The sequence below is a fragment of the Microcaecilia unicolor genome, unplaced genomic scaffold, assembly GCF_901765095.1.
Source record: "Microcaecilia unicolor unplaced genomic scaffold, aMicUni1.1, whole genome shotgun sequence".
Classification (NCBI taxonomy): Eukaryota; Metazoa; Chordata; class Amphibia; order Gymnophiona; family Siphonopidae; genus Microcaecilia; species Microcaecilia unicolor.
In genome coordinates, this window is record NW_021963448.1 from 56,705 (window position 1) to 74,182 (window position 17,478).

At 46.1% G+C, this 17,478-nt stretch overlaps 1 protein-coding gene across 1 annotated transcript in view; it reads left to right on the top strand.

Annotated features, from left to right (window-relative positions):
- The window catches only part of LOC115459330 (peptidyl-prolyl cis-trans isomerase-like 4), a gene marked incomplete at both ends in the record, with an annotated part of 88,736 nt that overhangs the window by 50,215 nt on the left and 21,043 nt on the right, over positions 1 to 17,478 (top strand). The window contains 2 exons of the mRNA XM_030189170.1: positions 1,948 to 2,014; positions 16,386 to 16,497. Coding sequence (XP_030045030.1) covers positions 1,948 to 2,014; positions 16,386 to 16,497 — 179 coding nt within the window. The remainder of the gene's footprint in view (positions 1 to 1,947; positions 2,015 to 16,385; positions 16,498 to 17,478) is intronic.

The following is a 17,478-nucleotide window of genomic DNA, read 5'->3' on the forward strand; positions in this document are numbered from 1 at the left end:
AATACTACACGACTCACAATCAGGATTCCGTTCCCACCATAGTACTGAAACCGTCCTAGTCACTCTTCTGGCCAAATTCAAGCAGGAAATAGCTACAGGTAAAAGCATACTTCTCCAATTCGATATGTCGAGCGCATTCGACATGGTAAACCACAATATACTAATAAGACTCCTTGCCCACTTCGGGATTGATGGTAATATACTCAATTGGATCAAGGGTTTTCTAACTTCCAGAACATACCAAGTTAAATGAAATACAAACATATCACCGTGGAAAGCAGTCTGCCTCAAGGATCACCACTGTCACCAACACTCTTCGACATATTGATGATCCCAATCAAGGCCTCAATCCATCTATGCAGATAATGTTACAATCTACATTCCCTTCAGACATGACTTGTCAGAAATAACCAATGAAATCAAAGCAGGTCTGGACACCATGGACTCATGGGCTAACTCATTCCAATTGAAACTGAACACTGAAAAACACAAGAACAAAACCACAACCACCTCAGAACACACCCTCCCTATCTCAGACAGCCTCAAAATATTGGGCGTCACAATCGACTGCAACCTCACTCTTGAGAGCCACATAAACTCCATAACAAAAAAAATGTTCTACTCAATGTGGAAACTCAAACGCGTAAAACCTTTCTTCCCGAGGAAAATATTTCGAAACCTAATACAATCAATGGTTCTAAGCTATGCAGACTATTGCAACGGAATCTACGCGGGTTGTAAAGAACAACTGACAAAAAAACTCTAGACCGCCCAAAATACAGCGGCCAGGCTGATATTTGGTAAAACACGTTTTGAAAGTGACAAACCCCTCCGAGAAAAGCTACACTGGCTTCCAATCAAAGAACGGATTACCTTCAAGATCTGCACCCTTGTCCACAAAATTATCTACAGTGTAGTGCCAGGATACATGATAGACCTCATAGACCTACCAACCAGAAACAGATCCAGATCATCTCGCACATACCTAAACCTTCACTACCCAACTTGCAAAGGACTCAAATACAAAACAACCTATGCATCATTTTTCTCCTATATAAGCGCACAAATATGGAACGCAGTCCCAAAAGCTGTGAAAACAATCCACGACCACCTAAAATCACTAAAAACCAACCTCTTCAAAACGGCCTACAATACAGATCCAACGTAAATCCCCACATCTGACCACACAACTAAACCAAAGACCATACTGGACAATATACAACCTTCCTCCTTTCGACCCTAATGGAGTTTGGAATACATCTACCTTATTCGAACACAACATAACCTTGTATCTGGTCTCTACCGGATTTGGCAAACACCTTACGGTACTATGTAAGCCACATTGAGCCTGCAAATAGGTGGGAAAATTTGGGGTACAAATGCAACAAATAAATGAAAAATCCTCTCCTTCATGCACACCCAGCCAGTTGGATTTTCAGGATTACCACAATGAAGAGTGGAGGAGTAGCCTAGCGGTTAATATGCGTGTGAGAGATTTACATGCACTGATTTTTCCATTATATGCAAATCTCTGTCAAGCATAGTCATTGTGGTAATCCTGAAAACACTGATGGCTAGGTGTACCTTGAGGAGAGGGTTGAGAAGCACTGCTTTAACACGCCTTTTTTATGGGTTAAAAATAATCATAAGTAAAATGGTGCACTAATATTAGTGCTTCTTACTACATCTGCTCTTTAGATACTGTAAACCCTTTGCTTTTATTTGATGGCATATATAACGAACTGTCACATAGTGAATTCTGCCGCCAAAATATTATCTCTATCAAGCAGCTGTAGAAGATTACGGACCTTGGGTCTGAATTTCAGTGCCAGAGTACCATTTTGGAAGAGTTCAGAGAGAGAGAGGCAGAAAAGCCTTACATTGAGGATAACAGGAAAATCTACTGTGAAAATGATAGTGACTTGGCCTCTTATCCTTACTTTTCAGCTGTGAAATTATCCGTGACTGGAAGACTGGAGAATCTCTTTGCTATGCTTTCATTGAATTTGAAAAGGTATGTTAAGATCCAAGTAAACTGGATGTTTATAAGGAAGAAACTAGATTTCATTCTTTCTGCAATGGTCATCCTTTTCAGATTGGTAATTTCTAATGTGGAACCCAACTTTATATGTATATAGAGGGAGTGATTTTCTAAAGCTTTTTCTACATTTAAAGCCTGTTGGGAAAAGGGCTTTTATAAAATTGTTCAGCTGCTTATACATGTAAAAAGTAGGGACATGGATAGTGTGTGTCTACATTAATGTGATACAGTGGAGCACCTTTAGTACATGCACCATTAAAGCGCCTGATCACTTTATACACGGTAATAACCTGTCTCCCAAAATCATAAAATTAATGCTACAACATCCTTTCCAGGCCAAGTGTGACAGAGGTAAGACGTATTTCTGTCTGCTTTATACAGAATATTTTATGTTCAGTATGGATTTAAAGAAACGCAAGCACTGCTACTCAGTCGATGAAAAATTATTGGCTGTGGATAGAGTAATCAAAGGAGAGTCGCAAGCTAAAATAGCGGAGGACTTAAACATTTCAGAATCAGAACAACAGTTGGCTTGGAAATGAAGCAAAGCTACGTGACCTCATTAAAAATATTGAAACTTCAGAAGGACTCGAATGAAAGCGTGTGCGTTATGCAGCCAAACCCAAGCTTGACAAAGCATACGTGGGTTGCACAAGAGCATTTCTCCTCTCTCCCCGCCAACTCCTCCATCCATCCATGTCCAGCAATTCTCCTTTATCTCCTGCTCTCCTCTCCATCCATTTCCAGCATTTCTCCTCTCTTCTCTGCCCTCCCATCCATGTGCATCTCCTTCCTCTCTTCCCTCCCCTCCATCCATGTCCAGCATGTCTCCTCTCTCCCCTGCCTTCCCCTCCCATTTCCAACGATTCTCCTCTCTTCCCTGACCTCCCCTCCCATCCATGTTCAGCAATTCTTCTCTTTCCCCTGTCCTCCCCTGCCATCCATGTCCAGCGATTCTTCTCTGCCCCCTGTCCTCTCCTGCCATCCATGTCCACGAATTCTTCTCTGCTCCCTGTCCTTGTCCTCCTCTGCCATCCATGTCCAGCGATTCTTCTCTGCCCCCTGTCCTCCCCTGCCATCCATGTCCAGCGATTCTTCTCTGCCCCCTGTCCTCTCCTGCCATCCATGTCCACGAATTCTTCTCTGCTCCCTGTCCTTGTCCTCCTCTGCCATCCATGTCCAGCGATTCTTCTCTGCCCCCTGTCCTCCCCTCCCATCCAAGTCCAGCGATTCTTCTCTGCCCCCTGTCCTCCCATCCATGTCCAGCAATTCTCCTCTCTCTCCTGCCCTGCCCTCCCATCCATGTCCAGCGATTCTTCTTCCCCCAGCCCGTCCTCCTTCCTTCTCCACTGCCTGCTAGCGAAGCGACAGAAAAGCTTCCGTGTTGGACTCAGCAGCGCAAACAGTGTAGCGATTGAGAGAGACTGGCAGCGTCTGAGCTTCCCTCTGTGAGTCCCCACCTATGTGGAAACAGGAAGTTTAAACAATGTAGGCAGGACTCGCAGAGAGAAGCTCCGACGCTGCCAGCCTCTCTCAATCACTTCCTGCACTGTTCGCACTGCCGAGTCCAACATAGTAGTAAGTAGGGGAGTGAGAGGAAGGGTACAGGACTCGCTGGTGGGGGGGGGGGGGGGGGGGAAGGTGCCGGTATGCCGTACCGGCACAAAAAAAGCACTGCATCTTGGTCTTGGAACATATATAAGACTGCTGTCTCAGCCTATAATTTTTCATGGGCCTCTTCTGCTGGACCAATTAAACACTGTCATGTAAGACAAATTTGGGCTTTTCAATCATTATTCTGGATGTGGCAACCCATTGTCATTTTTAAAAAATAAATCACTGTTAGAGTTTCTACTAAAGGATGTTTCCTTATCTTCCTTTCCAGACCTGCCTAAAACTTGTGTGTTATGTCCGCCACCCACATGGAAAGAAAGACCAAAAGCCTGTGAGCTCTGCCCTATAAGGGCATCGTGCTGCCTTAGGCCTTCTGTCCTCAGCAGATTGACTGGTCATTGAGGGAAGCTCCTGGGCCAGTCGGAGAGATGGGACCCCGTTGAGTTGGGGGTACTTTCTTTGTGGGCTTGAGCTTAATTTTTTAAAAATCAAGTAAAGCAGAGGGGATATCTCGGAGGAGTGCCCCCCCCCCCCTTGTTTCTTTAGGCATTTTTCCTTTTTCTGGGTCAAGAAAGGGAAAAAAAATTTTTATATGAGACACAGAGCACAGAATTCTAAAAACAAAAGATGGACCTCTTGTTCTCTGGTAGGAGTTTTATTGCTGACCTGCCAGTAGACAAGCCGGGGGGGGGGGGGGGAGAGGCTCATTCGAGGACCTCTGGAAAGGGGGGGGTCCCTCCTAAGTTAGTTGGTCCCAAGGGAGCTGAGACAGATGTTTATGTTTCTGAAATGTAGAGCAATTTCTTTGTTTTAAGGTGCATTGGGCTGCAGCACTAGGCATGATTTTTCTCATGCCTCGGGTGCCTGAGGAAACTTGCAGCTACTGTGTCTGATGGAAGCTTCAGCCAAGTACACCAAAACTGCTCCCATTGTGAGGGCTGGTATGGTGGGGGGAGGGCACATAATGAAGCTATTAAGTAGTAAATTCAAAACAAATCATAGAAAATATTTCTTCACTCAGTGTGTAATTAAACTCTGGAATTTGTTGCCAGAGAATGTGGTAAAAGCAGTTAGCTTAGCAGAGTTTAAAAAAGGTTTGGATAACTTCCTAAAAGAAAAGTCTATAAGGCATTATTAAGATGAAGTTGAGGAAACTCCACTGCTTATTTGTAGGATAAGCAGCATAAAATGTATTGTACTGTTTTGGGATCTTGCCAGGTACTTGTGACCTGAATTGGCCTCTGTTGGAAACAAGATACTAGGCTTCATGGACCTTCGGGGTCTGTCCCAGTATGGCAACACTTATATTCTTGTGCTACTGGCGAATGCAATCTCTTTTCACAGCAAGCCTTCTGTTATTTTTGATTGTTTTTTTTTTTTTTGGGGGGTGGGGTGGGGGGGAAGGGTGCAGGTGAACAGCAAAAGAAGTATTTCTGGGCAGGATGAAAAGTGCTACTCAGTAGCCAGTCACTCCCTTTATTCTCAAATAGAAACTGCAGGAAGGGCTGCCATTATACCTCATGGCTCCTCTGAAGCAGTTTCTGGCACATCGTCTCTGGATGAGGGGCTTAGCCTTTAGACTGAGAATTTGGGTTTTTCAGATAGGTTCATAGAACCTGAGGCAGTTTCTGCAGATCTTTTCAGGCTGCTGGTCTATGGAGAGATATGCTTGGGAAACTTACTATCGCCCAACCGTACCTCTCCTTTAGGAGAAATGTGAAAACTATTTTATTTAGGAAATTTATCCAGTTGGTTACTGAGTGTATTATTATTTTTCAGGAGTATGTTCTGGCTTTCTTGAAATATGTAACCCATTTAGAGCTTTATGGTATTAGCTGGATATAGGTCCAAGTGTAATGTAGGAGTGGCCTAGTGGTTAGAGCACCGGTCTTGCAATCCAGAGGTGACCGGTTCAAATCCCACTGCTGCTCTTTGTGATCTTGGGCAAGTCACTTAACCCTCCATTTCCTACTACTACTACTACTTAACATTTCTAGAGCGCTACTAGGGTTACGCAGCGCTGTACAATTTAACAAAGAGAGACAGTCCCTGCTCAAAGAGCTTACAATCTAATAGACAAGTGAACGGTCGGTCCGATAGGGGCAGTCAAATTGGGGCAGTTTGGATTCACTGAACGGTAAGGGTTAGGTGCCGAACGCAGGTACAAACTTAGATTGTGAGCCCTCCTGGGACCAAGAAATATCCAGAGTACCTGATTATAACTCACCTTGAGCTACTACTGAAAAAGGTGTGAGCAAAATCTAAATCAATAATAAAAATAAATCTTTTGGGACCTTCTGGAGACTCTGTGGAGTCCCTGGGGTGGGGATTCCATTTTCTCTAGTTTGTTTTACTCTTCCATAAGACATCTTTTTTTTTTTTTTTTTTTTTTTAAGTGCTCTCAGAGTTCAATAACTGGAGACTCTCCCCTCACACTCTATAGAGGCGGTGAGGTGGGGGAGCAGGGCCTCTGCGTCAAAGCGATAATGCCTGTAGGCTCTGGATATTGTGAGTCCCAATCAGCTGTCTCAGTGGATAATTGGGGGCAAAAATAGGCTCTCTGACAGAGCTGGACAGTGGACAACTTTCTGTAGAAGAAGGAGACAATCCTTCAGTGGTTCATGTTTCCAAGTTTATTTAGAATTTCCTATCCCGTCCTCGGGATACCATTATGGCAGCTTATAATCTAATAAACAGAGAGAAGAAAGAGCGAACTAAAAAAAATGAAAAGAAGAGAGGAAAGTGATAGGAAAAAGATGAACAAGGAAAGTGAGCGGGCGAGGGGGGCAAAATTAAAATAATAGGATAGCGGGTAGGGAATGACATGTGAGGGGCGAATGAAGCTCCATAGAATATCAGAACTCGCAGGACTACTGCATCAATTATCATAGGCATCTGTAAAAAGATATGTTTTAAAGGTATCGAGAAGTTTTGGAGCATAGAAAATTATGCAGAGCATTCCAGAGGTGAGGACCTTGTACTGAGAAAATTGAGTTTTTTGTTCGTGAGTGATCTGACAATGGATAGGAGTGATAAGCAAGTTTTGAGGATCTGAGAGCACAAGCTGGACTATAAGGAGTCGGAGGTAAGGGGGTTCATCTTTTCCAGAGAGAACACTCCTGGCAGTAATTACCAAAACTCTGGAGGCTTTAAGCATTTCTTTGACCCTAGTCCAAGAGACTCCTTCAGGGGAACCCCTTCCTTGAAGGGACTAGAAAGTCTTCCCAATACATCAAGCCATTTAAGCTCCTTTTCTTGTAGTCTGGGGATACTCCAGAATCAGGCCTAAGAGTGGCCAAGGTTAAACTTTACCTTTTACTTTCTGAGGAGAAGGAAAAGCTTGAAACAGCCTGGGGTAGATGCTTTGGTAGCAATGGTTACTATAAAAAGACTACTATCCCAATAGAAGGGAGCTCTGCTCTGAAAGACATACAAGATCTCGAGATAGAGACCTTGCTTGAGTAAGTGTTTGATATTTCAGCTCTTGGTCTTTAGGTGGCAGTGGGCAGTGTCTGCGTGTCTAGGCTTGCCTTCATTGAGTCCAGCAGGGTTGAGGACTGGCTCAAGGGGATGAAGTGGAGGATTCCTTGGATGTGATCAATTTGGAGAGATGTATGACTTATGTGGAGGATGCCCTCTATGATTTTCTTAGAACGTCTGCAAGGGGCATAGCGGTAGCAGTATCTTCTAGATGATGTCTTTGGCGCTGGAGCACCCCAACTGGTTAGTGCTTACAGTGCACACCAGTTTAATTAATTGGCTGGGTAGCTCACTGCCAAGACCAGGTGGTGCAGGATATGTGAATTCAGACCAAGGCATCTTGGTCCATCAACTGTCTGGAACTTAAAGTAGCTTGGCTGGCACTCCAGACTACCTTCCCTGTGGTTCAGTCCAAGGCAGTGAGAGTGTTCTCCAACAGCACAACTACAGTAGTTTACATCAACAAACAGGGATGCACCAGAAGTGTGGCCGTGGTCTGAGAGGCAAGTTTCTTACTGGCATGGCATGGCAGCACCTGTTGACTCTGTTGGTGATGCATATTGCTGGAGTACAGAATATCTAAGTGGATTTTCCCAGCAGGCACTCTTTAGATTCAGGAGAGTGAGAACTCTCTTCTGCAGCCTTGACGTTCATAACAAGCTACTGGGGCAGATCACCACTGGATCTCATGGCAACCTAGAACAATGCCAAGTTTCCACACTTCTTCACTGATGGAAAGAACAAGGATCTGATGGTCTGGATGTGTTACAGCCTTGGCCACTAGAAGAACTCTTATTTGTTTTCCCTGCTTCCAGTGCTAGACTAGGTACTTCAAAGGATCTCATCTCACCCCAACCAGTGATTCTAATACTCAGGACTGGCCCTGGAGACCTGTTGAATTAACCTGTGGTGATTGGTTTTTTTTGTGTGTGTGTGTGTGATTTCTTTTTTTAGAATATAGCTATTTGAATTGGAAATATCTTTTGAAGTGACAAAGAACTACTTATTTGGATTGCTTTTATGTGATTGTTACCCCTCATGCAGCTTACAGGGGAGGTCGATTTTAAGTATTTTTATGTATAACTGTTCTTAAGTCTTTTTTTTAAAACATATTTCTGGGTTTTGCCATTTTTCCTGAGAAGGAATTGGCCTGCTTTTGCATAGATTGACACCCAGGCCAGAGACTGAAGGAGCAGCAAGACTGTGGTTGTCACTTCTTTGATTCTTTCTCTATACTGGCCTGAATCAGCCAGTCATCCAAATAGCTCTGATTCTCTCTCGGCAGATAAAGACTGCTACCACAACCATCACTTTGGAAAGTGTCCTGGGTTCCATTGCCAACCCAAAGTGTATTGCTTGAAACTGAAAATTCTATTTCAGAATTGCAAACATCAAGGATCTTTGATGCAGTGGCCAAATTGAAATATGACTACAAGCCTCCTTGAGATCTAAGAACATTAAAATTCTCTGGGCCATGTGGCCGCCATTATGGATCTTAGGGTCTCCATTCTGATTTGCAGCATTTGCAAGGTGCAATTCATGGCTTTGAAATCTAGAATTGGACAAAAAGAGCCTTCTTTTTAAGGTACAATAAAATTACTGGAATATCTTCCAATCCCCCGTTCATCTTCTGGAGCGGTTCCACAACTCCAAGGTCAAGTAGATTGTACAGAGTGGTCTGATTTGTCTCCAGGTCAATTAGCCTGTGACTTACCCAGTAGAGGGGCTACCTTCTTCGGGGACCAGTGATCATATGAGATCTGGCTCTCTTCTATCTTACAGCTTGACTCTTGAGAGGCCATCACTAAGATGCAGAGGATATTGGGAAGAAGTGATAACCACTCTTACTTCAGTCCAGAAAACATTCCACCTCCACAGTGTTTGCAAGAGTCTGGCGAGTGAATCTTGGTGTGCTGATAGAGCAGTATCTCCTTTTGTTGCAAAGATTTCTTGTTTTTAGTATTCTCTGAGGACAAGCAGGCTGCTTGTTCTCACTGATAGGGTGACGTCCACGGCAGCCCCAGGTCCTGAAAATCTTCCTAGCAACAGAGTTTGCTAGAGTCTTTGAGCGTGCGACCGTGCATGCGCGACCATCTTCCCGCCCGTTGCGCAAGAACCCCACTTTAGTCTCTTTTTTTTCCCCGCAGTTAAAGTCGGCTGTTTTTCGGTCGCTCTGTTGCCTCAGGAGAGAGTTTTCGTGTGTTCGCGTCTTTTCGCGAGTGTTTTTGAGCGGCTTTCAGCTGTTTGTTTCTTTTCTGTTTAAAAAAAAAGTTCCTTTTTTCCCGTCTAAGTTTCAGTTTATGATCGAGCGCGGCCTTTTTGGCCTCCCGTGCGTTTTTTTTTTTTCTCCCTTTTTCTGCTTATAATTAGGCACAATCGAGAATTTTGATTTCGCCGCCGCTATTTTCCGTCCATAACATCGAGGATCGCCAGCGGCTTCAAGAAGTGCACTCGATGCAACCAGGCAATCTCAGGTACCGATCCCCAGCGTGGTGTATCCAGTGCCTTGGGCCTGACCATCGCCCAGATGCAGTAAGTTGTGTCTCCGCCTTAAAAACGGACACAGGCATCGAGGCAAGCTCAGCAGGAACGTTTGTTTGGAGCTTTGCCTGGTACTTCGACTTCGGCCGGTGTCAATGTCGGCACCGGAGAGAAAGCATCAACGTCAGGAGCGCAGTAATGGCTGTCCAGGGACCCATCTCACGCTGGCAGCAGTGAGCCATCGAGTGGGTCTCCACCTGCCTCGAGGGCCCCTGCGGTGCAGGCCCATCGGGGCCGACCTCTGTCGGACCCGACCCCCGAGGAGGCGTGTGGATTCCACGTCCTCCTCGTCGGTACCGAGGGGTGCCGATGACGTGCCTCGAGCGAAGGCTAAGAAGCACCGTCACGGTCTCCTTCTCGTCACGGTTACCGAGAGCTCCGAGGCGTCAAAGGATTTGGCACCTGTGAAGCGTCGACGCCGGGAAAGACCGCTCACCCTCCTCCCAAGAGGTGTCGATGCGCCGGTCCCCGGACAGCCCAGTACCGCCTCCTCGTCCTAGACATAGTCTGGCTTCGACTCCTACACCGATCTCACAGCCTTTCTCAACAGAACTCTTGACGAGCGCCTCCGAGCTATTCTTCCAGGGATTGTGGAAGGGCCTGCTGCAACCGTCTGTTCGGTACCGTGGTGCTTGCGCCGTCGGTACTGATGATAGATGCGGCGGCTGGCTCCCCACCCATGGTGAGGTCTGCGACGCCGGCGACGCTTGCAGCCTCGGCTGTCACCCAAGTTGACTCCCCGTCGACACCGATGGAAGGAGCTTCATCGCCGCTGGTGCGGGAGTCTACTTCTCGGCATCGCCATCGAGGACATGGTTCCTCGGCGTTGAGACGGGCCCGGCTTTGGACCGCAGTCAGAGAGCTAGTGTCCGATACCGAGGGAGAGGGCCTTGTGGAGGCAGAGGAGGACCCAAGATATTTCTCTGATGAGGAGTCTTGTGGTCTCCCTTCTGATCCTACTCCTTCGCCAGAGAGAAAGCTTTCTCCCCCAGAGAGTTTGTCTTTCTCTTTCTTTGTCCGGGAAATGTTTACGGCCATTCCCTTCCCTGTGGTAACTGAGGATGAGCCCAGGGCCAAGATGTTCGAGGTCCTGGACTATCCTTCACCACCTAAGGAGTTGTCCTCAAGCAGACATTGCTGACGAACTGGACGAAACCATTATCTAATCCCACCATTCCCAACAAGATTGAGTCCCAGTATCGGATTCACGGGGACCCGGAGTTGATGAAGACCCATTTACCTCATGACTCTGGGGTTGTGGATTCCGCTCTCAAGAGAGCCAAGAGTTCTAGGGATTACGCTTTGGCGCCCCCGGCGGGAATCTAGAACTCTGGACTCTTTTGGGAGGAAGGCCTATCATTCCTCTATGCTCGTGTCCAAAATTCAGTCATACCAGCTCTACACGAGCATCCACTTGTGGAATAATGTGAGGCAACTGGCGGACTTGGTCGATAAGCTCCCATCGGAGCAGGCCAAGCCTTTTCAGGAGGTGGTCAGGCAGCTGAAGGCGTGTCGTAAATTACTGTCCAGGGGTGCTTACGGTTCTTTTGATGTTGCATCCAGGGCCGCTGCTCAGGGTATGCGCAGACTCTCATGGCTGCGTGCCTCTGACCTGGAGAATCGAGTCCAGCAGCGGATTGCAGATGCTCCTTGCCGGGGGGGGAATAATATTTTTGGTGAGAAGGTCGAGCAGGTGGTAGAGCAGCTCCACCAGCGGAAACTGCCCTCGACAAACTCTCCCACCGGGCACCTTCAGCATCTACCTCATCAGGTAGAAGTTTTTACGGGGGAAGGAGGAATGCTCCCTATACTTACAATAAGCGTAGGTACAATCCTCCTTCCCGACAGCCTACTCAGGCAAAGCCCCAGCGCGCTCGTTCGCGTCAACAGCGTGCGCCTCAACAGGCCCCTGCAGCTCCCTAGCAAAAACAAGGGACGGGCTTTGACTGGCTCCGGGCGAGCATAGCCAACATCAAAGTGTCCGTGCCAGGCGATCTACCGGTCAGAGGGAGGTTAAAATTTTTTCACCAAAGGTGGCCTCTTGTAACCTCCGATCGGTGGGTTCTTCAAATAGTCCTGCTAGGATACTCCCTCAATTTGATATCCAAACCTCCAAATTGCCCACCAGGAGTTCAGTCTTTCAGCTTCCAGCACAGGCAGGTACTTGCAGAGGAACTCTCCGCCCTTCTCAGCGCCAGTGCGGTCGAGCCCGTGCCACCGGGGCAGGAAGGGCTGGGATTCTATTCCAGGTACTTTCTTGTGCAAAAGAAAACAGGGGGGATGCGTCTCATCCGAGACTTAAGGGCCCTGAACAAATATCTGGTGCGAGAAAAGTTCAGGATGCTTTCCCTGGGTACCCTTCTTCCCATGATTCAGGAAAACGATTGGCTATGCTCTCTGGACTTAAAGGATGCTTACAACACATCCCGATACTTCCAGCTCATCGGAAGTATCTTCGATTCTGTCTGGGAACGCAGCACTTCCAATACTGTGTGCTGCTCTTTGGGCTCGCTGCTGCGCCCAGGGTATTTACCTAATGCCTGGCAGTTGTTGCAGCGTCACTACACAGACTGGAAGTGCATGTCTTCCCTTATCTCAACGATTGGCTGGTGAAGAACACCTCGGAGGCAGGGGCTCTTCAGTCCATGCAGGTGACTACTCAACTACTGGAGCTGCTAGGGTTTGTGATAAATTACCCCAAGTCCCATCGTCTTCCAGTTCAGAGACTAGAATTCATAGGGGCTCTGCTGGATTCACAGACAGCTCATGCCTATCTCCCCAAGGCGAGGGCAGACAATCTTCTGTCCCTAGTTTCCTTGGCCAGAGCTTCTCAGCAGATCACAGCTCGGCAGATGTTGAGATTTCTAGGCCATATGGCCTCCACAGTTCATGTGACTCCCATGGCCTGTCTTCACATGAGATCAGCTCAATGAACCCTAGCTTCCCAGTGGTATCAAGCTGCACGGAATCTGGAGGATGTGATCCAGCTGTCTACCAATTTTCACAGTTCCCTGTGTTGGTGGACGATTCAATCCAATTTGACCTTGGGACGTCCCTTTCAAATTCCTCAGCTTCAAAAAGTGCTGACAAAGGTTGCATCCCTCCTCGGGTCCCCATGTCGATAGGCTTCACACTCAAGGAGCTTGATCCCTCCAGGAATTAGGTCTTCAGATCAATCTCCTGGAGTTGCGAGCGGTCTGGAACGCTCTAAAGGCTTTCAGAGATTGGCTGTCCTGTCAAATTATTCAAATTCAGACAGACAATCAGCTTGCCATGTACTACATCAACAAGCAGGGGGGCACTGGATCTTGCCCCCTGTGTCAGGAAGCCGTCCAGATGTGGCTTTGGGCTCGCCAGGTATGGTATGTTTCTCCAAGCCACGTATCTGGCAGGCGTAAACAACAGTCTGGCCGACAGGTTGAGCAGGATAATGCAACCTCACGAGTGATGTCTCAACTCGAGAGTGGTACACAAGATATTCCAAGCGTGGGGCACCCCCTTGGTGGATCTCTTTGCCACTCAGATCAATCACAAGGTCCCTCAGTTCTGTTCCAGACTTCAGGCCCATGGCAGACTTGCATCAGATGCCTTTCTCCTTCATTGGGGGAAGGGCCTCCTGTATGCATATCCTCTCATACCTTTGGTGGGGAAGACTTTGCTGAAACTCAAGCAAGACTGCGGAACCATGATTCTCATCGCTCCCTTCTGGCCGTGTCAGATTTGGTTCCCTCTTCTTCTGGAGTTGTCCTCCAAGGAACCATAGAGATTGGAGTGTTTTCCAACCCTCATCACTCAGAACGAGGGGGCACTTCTGCATCCCAACCTCCAGTCTCTGACTCTTACGGCCTGGATGTTGAGAGCATAGACTTCGCTTCCTTGGGTCTTTCTGAGGGTGTCTCCCGAGTCTTGCTTCCAGGAAAGATTCCACGAAGAGGTGTTACTCTTTTAAATGGAGGAGGTTTGCTGTCTGGTGTGACAGCAAGGCGCTAGATCCTCGCTCTTGTCCTACACAGACCCTGCTTGAATACCTTCTGCACTTGTCAGAGTCTGGTCTTAAGACCAACTCAGTAAGAGTTCATCTTAGTGCTATTAGTGCTTATCATTATCATGTGGAAGGTAAGCCTATCTCTGGATAGCCTTTAGTTGTTCGCGTCATGAGAGGTTTGCTTTTGTCAAAGCCTCCTACAGTGTCATGGGATCTCAACGTTGTTCTCACCCAGCTGATGAAACCTCCTTTTGAGCCACTGAATTCCTGCCACCTGAAGTATTTGACCTGGAAGGTCATTTTCTTGGTGGCTGTTACTTCAGCTCGTAGAGTCAGTGAGCTCCAAGCCATGGTAGCTCATGCTCCATATACTAAATTTCATCGTAACAGAGTAGTCCTCCGCACCCACCCTAAATTTTTGCCAAAGGTAGTGTCGGAGTTCCGTCTGAACCAGTCAATTGTTTTGCCAACATTTTTTCCTTATCCTCATACCCACCCTGCTGAACGTCAGTTGCACACATTGGACTGCAAGAGAGCATTGGCCTTCTATGTGGAGCGGACAAGCCCCTTCAGTCTGCCCAAATGTTTGTTTCTTTTGATCCCAGCAGGAAGGGAGTCGCTGTCGGGAAACGCACCATTTCAAATTGGCTAGCAGATTGTATCTCCTTCACTTATGCCCAAGCTGGGCTGACTCTTGAGGGTCATGTCACGGCTCATAGTGTTAGAGCCATGGCAGCGTCAGTGGCCCACTTGAAGTCAGCCACTATTGAAGAGATTTACAAGGCTGCGACGTGGTCATCAGTCCACACATTCACCTCTCATTACTGCCTTCAGCAGGATACCCAACACGACAGTCGGTTGGGCAGTCGGTGCTGCAGAATCTGTTTGGAGTTTAAAATCCAATCCAACTCCCCCCCCCCCGGCCCATTTTTATTCTGTTCCAGGCTGCACTCTGTTAGTGTTTCTTCGTAGGTCAATTTTTGTTATGTCCTCGCCGTTGCGAGGCCCATTGACCCTGTTTGTTGTTTTGAGTGAGCCTGCTTGTTCTCGGAGAAAGCGAAGTTACTTACCTGTAGCAGGTATTCTCCGAGGACAGCAGGCTGATTGTTCTAACCAACCCACCCGCCTCCCCTTTGGATTTGTTCCTTTCTTTGGTTTTGCTTTATAACTTGACTAAAGTGGGGTTCTCATGTGACGGGCAGGAAGATGGCCGCTGCGCCCACACGCTCGAAGACTCTAGCAAACTCTGCTGCTAGGAAGATTTTCCGGACCTGGGGCTGCCGTGGACATCACCCTATCAGTGAGAACAATTATCCTGCTGTCCTCGGAGAATACCTGCTACAGGTAAGTAACTTCGCTTTTCTTGAGGAGGGACTTTATTGTTTGTTAGCCCTAGAGTCCTTAAATATTCAAGTTGCTGCTTTATCTTGCTTCTGGTATTTGGAGAGAGCCTTCTTAGTGGCCTATCCTGATGTGGTTCTTTTCATCAAAGATTTGTTGCGTGTTAGACCCCCCCCCCTATTCGCACCTTGTTCGGAATGAAATCTAAATTTTGTGCTTAAGATGTTGGAGCTATCATATTTCAAACCTCTTAGGAGAGCAACATTGAAAGACCTCACTCTCAAGGTGGTTTTATTGCTAGCTATTCTCATCGGTTCAAAGAATTTCTGAATTAGAAGTCTTATCATGAAGGGATCCCTTCACCTCATGGAAGCAGAAGTTTCAATCAAAACAGTTCCTTCCTTTCTTCCAAAGGTTGTATTTTCTTTTCATGTAAATCAAGTTCTTGTACTTCTTCCTTCCACAAGAGGAATGGTGAGAGGAGTTTAGGTCATTGTATTTACTTGATGTTTGTTGAGTCAATCTGAAGTATCTTGAAGTAATCAATGAATTTTGTAGGTTTCTCATTCTTTTTGGCAGCTTTTAAAGCTACCGTTGCTCATTGGCTCAAAGAAGTGATTTCTTCTGCCCGTATTCAGAAGGGGAAGCAGCCTCCCCAGGAATTGAGAGCATATTCTATCAGAGGCCTCACACCCTTTTGGGGGAAGTTACATGCAGTGGTACTGGTGGACATTTATAAAGCAGTGATATGGTCATTGCTTCATGCCTTTGCAAGACAGCATAGGCTGAATGTTAGGGGTACGAGTGGAAGCTGCTTTTAGGTCTGAATTCTTCAGGCAAGGATATCCCACCCTTATGACTGCTTTGATACATCCTATAGGTTCTGAACTGGTCTCGTAAGGATGATAAGGAAGGTCTTACCTGTTAATTTTCTTTCCTGTAATCCTATCAGACAAGTTCAGAGACCCTCCCAGAGTCTGTCAGTACTGTTTCAGCTCAATACTACTAGCTCTGTGTATTAGATTACATTTTCAAGGTTGTTTCTTCTTATGTTTTCAAAGTTGTGTGTTTTGCATCCATATTTCTCAAAAATTATTAAATGGTTACATTTTAATAGGTCAAGATATATTCTATTCTTTCTACAACTCAGATGAAGGGTAAACACCTGGTCTCCATTGCTTTGTCATTCGAAATACTGAAGACCTAAGATTGCACAGTGCTCTTATAGGGCAGAGCTCACAGACTTCTATCTCTTTTTTTTTTTTTTTTTCCCCATCTGCTGATTGCTGGAGAATAACAGATAGGTTTTGGACTGGTCTTGTAGGACTAAAGGAAACATAATTAACAGGTAAAACCTAATTTCTCCTTTGGCATCAATTTTAGGAAGAAGACTGTGAAAAAGCTTACTTTAAGATGGACAATGTGCTCATAGATGACCGTCGAATACATGTGGATTTTAGCCAGTCTGTTGCTAAAGTGAAATGGAAAGGAAAAGGTATGTGTTTGATTCAGATTCTGTAATTTTGTTGTGCACTGTTTGCTAATGTATTTTGCTTTCTCTTTGTAACAGCTGGAAGCCAATACATTTATGTTGGGCTGAGTATTTGATATAAATCCAAAAGCTGCCTTGGGGTTGAAAATATAACATAATACATTTGTAGCTCATTGATCCAAAGCTCTCAGCAGTGGAGGAGTAGCCTAGTGTTTATTGCAGTGTTCTCAGAACCTAACCCTCACTTAACCCTTCATTGCCCCAGGTAAGTACCGCCGTATAATATACATAAACTGCTTTGGTTGTACTACAGAAAAGTGGTATATAAAATCCATGACCCTAATATACACACAATCAATATATTACATTACACAAGATATGCAAAATGTGGTTTTCTTTATTTTATTTTATTTTTAATCGGTGATGAAGGTATATGAAGTATGGGTGTGATGTACCATGAAAAATAAATTAAGGAAAAGGAAGAGCAGTTGTGCTTTACCTAGCACAATCTAAAGAGCTTTGTAGAGCACAGCTGAGGAGCACTTATAGAATTCCTCATTCTGTTTATGCAAGAAAAAAGTAGGGGCAAGTGAAGCACAACAGACTTCTGACCAATAGGCTTTATGAAAGCCCTAAAAGTAACTTCTTTTTGGTCCTTTTTCTAAGGAGATGGAGTGTAACTGGAGATGCATACAGGCCAGTTCATCTCTATTAATGTCTTCATTTTCTCCTGTCCAGCACCCCTCGTACCTGCTCTCTTTCTCTCCAGCACTATCTCACCCCACCCCAACACTTTTGTGTGCTCTCTTTTTCTTTCTCAGTCTCTCCTTTCTTCCTCCAGTATCTGGACCATTGGGCTCCAGACCCCCCTTCCCCCACATACTTTAGCTCCATTGGATCACTCTTATGGTGGTGCCACTGTGCCTTCAAATATTCTTCCTTGTGAATTTCTAACCAAAGCTTTAGGTAGAGTTGTGCAAAACC